Here is a 6,165-nt window from a genome sequence, read left to right as displayed (position 1 = left end):
AAAAGCGTTCAGAGCAGAGTCGAGCTTCTAGGAGTGAGAGCGAGTGGAGCAGCAATGGCAGGGAAGTCAAGGGACCCTTTCGAGTCACATTTGACAGCAAGACTATGAACAGGGATATCAGTCTGGCAGATACAGATAAAAAAAAGCCCCTGAAGGCGTTTGTTAGTTGCAATGACTCAGAGGCTTCGGAGGCGAGGAGCCAGAGCAGAGAGCCCCAAGGGAGGGGCCGTGGGATTCTGTTCCTGCCTGCCAACACAGACCTCTCTGCCAGCACCGCAGGCTCCCCTGAACCCAGTCACCCTGGGCCCAGGCTTCTGCTGGGCGGTGCTGGGAGTAAAGGCCCCCGAAGCAGGGGCCGAGGCGGCACTGCTCGCAGGCTGTGGGACCCAAACAACCCGGACCAAAAACCTGCCCTGAAGAGCCAGACTGCTCAGCTTCACTTCCTAGACACAGATGATGAAGTCAGCCCCACCTCCTGGGGGGAAGCCCGCCAGGCCCAGACATCCTACTATAAGTTCCAAAATTCCGATAACCCCTACTATTACCCTCGGGCCTCCGGTCAAGGCCCTCAGTATCCTTATGGCGGGTACTCCCTGCAGTATCCTATGGGTCCAAGCAACGGTGTGTACCCAGGAGCCTATTACCCTGGGTACCCCGGCCAGGTGGGGCAGTACATGTGCGGCCCACTCCCCCCGACTCCTCTGAGTCCCGAGATGGAGCAGCAGATGCGGAACATGCAGCAGCAGGAGCTCAGCAAACTCCTCCGCGAGGCTGGGAACCAGGAGCAGCAGCTCAGCAATCTACTTTCCAGAGACCGCATCAGCCCAGAGGGGCTGGAGAAGATGGCCCAGCTGAGGTTTGTGGCTGTGCTGTAGAGGGGTGTGTGACAGAGTAATTTCCAGGGTGAACTGCTACCAGAACTGTTACCCAAAGATTGGTGCTCCTTGGGGATCTGGTAGAATGAAGATGTCGATGTCTTGGAGACCGGGAGATGGGGCAGTGGCTCACTAGCTTTTGATATGCTGGGACTGTTTGTCATGTGCCAGTGGTGTGTGGGCATCAGAAGGAAACTGTGGGCGAAGATATCATTTGCCTGGGTGGGGAGCTAAACCATGGCTTCTTGTGGTTTTGGAATGCCTTGCCGGTGCTGCAGGGACATGAGGGAGCAGGATGAGCATCCGCTGCGGCTCTTGGGTTCTTCTTGCTCTTGCTGGAGCTGGTCTCTCTTAGTTCCAGTGCTTTCACATACTTTCAGTATTTGCTGGCAGACTTCTGCTTTCTTACCTGTCCTTGTTTATCTGCTGTCTGATTTGCATTGTGGGCTTCAGGGGCAAGCGACTGCTTGCTTATGCTTGCAAAGCGTTGCATGCGTTCCTGATGCTATGTAACAGTGACAGCGCCTTTCAAGCACTGAGTAGTTTTGCTCTTGACACCACTCAACCCTGTGACATACGGCGATCCAGTGGGAGTAGCCTGGTGACGCCAGCTAGCGAGAGGGAAGTGACACTGTTGCCCTGGAGGGTAGTTAACATGACTGTAGCAAGTTTCTACTTGGCATTTTTCACATTTACTTGTGACCTCTGTGTCTCTGGGGCTTCTCTGGAGACTTATTTTCAGAGCTGACTGGCAGCAAATCTAGCAGGTGAGCTCATTTCAGGGCTTGTTCTGTGTTTTGGGGACTTGCGCTATAGACCACAGGGTGGGATAAGTCTGCGCTTGAAGCAGCACTGGAGGTTTCAGGTCTTCCTCAAGGTGTCAAGGTCACCCAGAGCTGTTGTCTGGAGGGAGAGACTGTGCAGTGCTGCTGTGGCCCGTGTGAAGCCCACCCTGCCCTGGGAGCATAGGCACAGTTGGCCCCATCCCTTCCAGCAGCGTCCATCCACCTTGATGTGTCTCCTGCCTGTGCCTGAGTGCCTGCTGCCAGCCTGTCTGTGGAGCTGTGTTGGGGCTCTTGGATGCAAGTGCTGCTTATCAGATACCCATCTGCAGAAACACCTAATTCTCTTGGTCGCTGTTTACGCTGTCCATGCGAGTGTGTGCAGGCAGAACCATGCTCTGCGCTTTGCACAGGAACCCACCAGCATTCGTCCTTTTATTCTGTCAGGCTCTTCTAGGTGTTGCCATCTGGCTTCACTCCAGTCTTTGCCATATATGCTGTTGTATGGTTTTCTGTAGGGCTCAAAGCATTACAAGGGCTGAGGCTGCCAATGCAGTAACAGCTGAGGATCCCCTTTACTGTAAACTTGCCCCACATATTGCGGAGCTGTTTCTAGCCTGCAACTATTTTATTAAATTCAGGGGAGTAATCCTGCTCCAGCATCTGGGTAAGGCTGTAGGTAGGTGGTGATGGGAATGTGATTTCTGGGACTCTGAGGCTTTATTTCCTTCAGGTGTGACGTTCCCAGCTCTTGTTCATTTTTGAGGAAGCAGGGTCTCTGTTTCTGCTGCGTGTTTTGGTTGGATGGAAGGGAGGTGGGGATTGTTTTGATGGCAAGACCTCTCCTGCTGCTCTGCTTCTTTGTGTGTCTGTTTCTGGCCCTTAGTGGCCAGCGTTTGCGCTCAGAAGGAGTGTGGCCTGGCAGAGCACACTTTCTCTGTGTTGGTATCAGGAGACATTTGTGCCTTGCTGTTCCCAGTGGCAGAGCTGTAGCAGAGCTCCTTGCTCTTTGCCAGGCCCTGATCCATTCTGATGCATATGTACAAGGGAGATGGTCCTTTCAGATTTGCCCTCTTGGAGCAGGAAGGGTGCTTGACTGCAACAGCTCCCATTTCCCCCTGGAACATGTGTGAAAGCATCGGTTTGCTGTAGCATGCGAGCTGGCTGAGCTGCTGGCATCTCGTGCATGCTGGGTGAAAAGCAGCAGGCGGCTCAGCCTGTGTTCCATGGCAGCTCAGGCCCGGGCTGGGCAGTTGCTGTTGCATTGACCACTGATTGTGTTTCACTGTAGGGTGGAGATGCTGCAGCTGTATGAGCGGTGCATCCTGATGGATATCGAATTCTCCGATACCCAGAATGTGGACCAGCTGTTGTGGAAGAATGCATTTTACCAAGTGATTGAGAAATTCCGGCAGCTCCTCAAGGACCCTCAGGGGGAAAATGCCCAAGAAATTAGGAACAAACTTCTACAGCTTCTAGATGAGGTAAGAAGAGAGAAACATCCCCAAACTCCACTAAACCTTTGGGTGGGATTGGCTGGTGTCTAGAATGGGACGGTGTAACTGGGCAGCTAGCCTTCTCGATCCTATTCATATCTCTGTCTGCCTTAGGTCATCCTTGTGCTAGGAGAATGCTCAGACAGGTTATGGTTTAGTGTGGCAGGTGCAGGGCCAGGTGGACATTTGTTATAATCTAAACCAGGCTTGGTTTGGTGTGTTTTATGTCAATTAAAAATTGGTTTAAGCTAAAATGAAATTAATGCCCTGAAGTGGAAATAAACAGAAGCATTCCTGGAGGTGTTTGTGCCATCTTTATCAAATTTGCTTAAAAGTAATTCTGTTAAACTGTGCAGCTGAGTTTACTCTTTGTAGAAGGTAGGCTGACAGATCCGAGAGGATGTGTTTTATAGAATTAGGTTGGTGGGAAGGGACTGCTGGAGGGCTTTAGTCCAACCTCCTGCTCAAAGCAGGACTCCTCAAACACTAGATCAGGTCAGTCTTGATTTTTGTTTAGCTCAGCCTTGAAAACCTCTTGAGGTTGGAGATCTCCTGACCTCCTTGTTGTTTTTTTGGAGAGAAACAGCCCAAACCTTAGGGAGAAGGACCTTCTTTCTTGCATGTGGCAGGGCTGGTGAGGTGATTTTATGCTTGCCCATTGGAAGAATGATTGTAACATCCAAGTATGTGTGTTTTGCAGGGCACTTCTTTTTTTGATGGCCTACTCCAGAAGCTGCAGGTGTCGTACCAGTTCAAGCTAGAGGACTACATGGACGGGATGGCCATCCGCAGTAAGCCTCTGAGGAAAATGGTAGGTTGGCTTCTTCCTGGAGACTTCTTATCCTGTTAATCGTATGCAACATGCTGAACTCAATGTGCTGCCCTTGCCAGGAGGTAGGCAGCTGTACTCTGAACAGATGTCTGTATGTTTGCAGGGAATCTTTCTCAGCTGTTGGAGAATTTGTTGAACCAACCCCGGTGCACTAACATTTTCTAGCTTCCTTTGCAAAGAACTTTTTTTGTACCAGCTATGTAACCAGGGCTAATAAAGGGAAAGAAATGTCCCAAGGTACCCTGGCTTTGCCTTAGATATTGAACATACCTTACTTCTGTCCGTGGAATCCAGAATAATGAACAAGGAAAGCTAACAGTTGCTCTGCCTCCTTGACACTCGACAGCATATTGCCCTGAGCTGTGAGTGCAGGTGCAAGGGACAGCTGGGAAAGGATATTTTAGCCCAGCTCCATTCCCAGCGAGATGTGTTTGTCTAACAGCTGTCCTCCTTGAGTTGGTCATGGACTGAACAGCTCTCTTCTGGAGAGAGATGGGTTGTTGTTGTAAGAGAGGAGGTATTTAGGGGATTGGCTTGCCCCTACAAATGCTGAGCCAGTGCCATGGAGCCATGTAATTTCATTCTGCTTGCCCTTTTGTGAGACCTTCAGCGTGTCAGTGACCTCCTCTTAGCTCTACAGTCCCTGTGTGCTCACGGGGTCTGTGGATGAGCCAAGGCTGTGCAGGTCCTGCGTGATGTACTGAATGCTTCTTTCCAGGTGAAGTACGCGCTGATCAGTGCTCAGAGGTGTATGATTTGTCAAGGGGATATTTGCCGATACAGAGAACAAGCAAATGACACCGCAAACTACGGAAAGGCACGCAGGTATTGTGTTCTTCTCTGTAATGCTGAGCACAGCTCTTCCTCTATCTACAAGGGGTGTATCTCATTTCACACTTAAACTTGCTTCTAGCCAAAGAAGTATTTTCATGCCTCCTTATTGTATTGCAGTCCTGTGAAGCTGAAAGATGTAGCCTAGGATGTTTTGCTATCCCAGAAAGCAAGCCAGCAGATCCAGTCTTTCTCCAGCCATCTAGTGTGGTAGTTGTCCTGTGCTGGTCCTGTGACAGGGAGGGTTTATGCTGTTGAGGCTGGCAGACTGGCTGCTGTATTTTCTGGTAGCCTTTCAGCTAGGCGAGCTTCCCATACGTGTCCATATGTTCTGACTACATCAGGAGTTACTGCCACTTGTTGCTTCCTGTCACACTGCTTTTCTTGGCTGGGATACAGTCCTTTTCCTGATCTTTTTGTCTGGAACAAAGACTGGGGCAAGTGAGCTCGGCATGGGGGATGGAGCCCTGAAATCTGTGGAGGTTTGGAGAACAGGGCAGGGAAAGCTGCCCATTTTGGGGCCTGTGGACTTGTGGAGTGCGCTGCTATCTCAGCGGGGCTGAAAGGAACATAACGGGTTCATGGTGTGCCTGAACAATGTTGTGATAGAAGCTGGAGAGCAGATAATACCATAGAGGAGAGAATGGAGGGATGAAGGGACTGCTGCTGAATGGATGCCTCTTCTCTTGGCATGATTAAGTATCTTGAAAATACGGGGAATGAGCTAAGGTACATGGAGGGTTTGGTCCCAGCTGCCATGGAGCTAAAAAGGGGACTGAGAGAGAAATGTTCCCTGAATAGCCTGTTTTCTGTGCCTGAGGCTGCATGGGGGACAGCGCTTGCTGGGTCTGGCTAAACGCTTATCTTCAGAAGAACGTTTTCTTCTGCAGCTGCATCTGCCCTTCTCTTGTCCTGTGCAGGCTCGCTGCCTGTGCACGCTTTTGCAGGCAGAGGGCACTTGTGCAAAGGGCCTGTTCCCTGCCAGACTGCCAACACTGCGAAGGGAATTCTGTGCCCTTTGCAGCAAGGAAGGCAACCTGATGTCCTTTCAGTAACTCTTTCTGGTTCTTCCCTTCCTCAGCTGGTACCTGAAGGCTCAGCAAATTGCTCCCAAAAACGGCCGCCCATACAACCAGCTGGCACTCCTGGCCATCTACACGGTAAGATGCTCATCATGCAAGGATGTAGCAAGCAGAGGGATGGCTCTGAGATTCCATCTGGTGGAGAAAGGCATTGTTTAGGGCAGTGCTTCCAGATGTTTGTTTCTTGTTTTTGGTTTTTTTTGGTTTGTTTTTTTTTTTTTTTTTTTAAAAAAAGTTTTTGGCGGGGGGTGGTTGTGGTGTTTCCTC

General features: G+C 50.6%; 1 protein-coding gene across 1 annotated transcript in view; it reads left to right on the top strand.

The window, feature by feature from the left end:
- SMG6 (SMG6 nonsense mediated mRNA decay factor) overlaps positions 1 to 6,165 on the top strand; it is a 126,100-nt gene that overhangs the window by 4,670 nt on the left and 115,265 nt on the right. Inside the window, 5 exon segments of the mRNA XM_009645160.2 lie at positions 1 to 856; positions 2,949 to 3,141; positions 3,854 to 3,964; positions 4,704 to 4,810; positions 5,898 to 5,976. The exon segment at positions 1 to 856 is cut by the window's left edge and continues 22 nt beyond it. Coding sequence (XP_009643455.2) covers positions 1 to 856; positions 2,949 to 3,141; positions 3,854 to 3,964; positions 4,704 to 4,810; positions 5,898 to 5,976 — 1,346 coding nt within the window.

The sequence above is a fragment of the Egretta garzetta genome, unplaced genomic scaffold (assembly GCF_000687185.1).
Source record: "Egretta garzetta isolate BGI_Z169 unplaced genomic scaffold, ASM68718v1 scaffold108, whole genome shotgun sequence".
NCBI lineage: Eukaryota > Metazoa > Chordata > Aves > Pelecaniformes > Ardeidae > Egretta > Egretta garzetta.
This window is presented reverse-complemented; position numbering and strand designations above follow the sequence as displayed.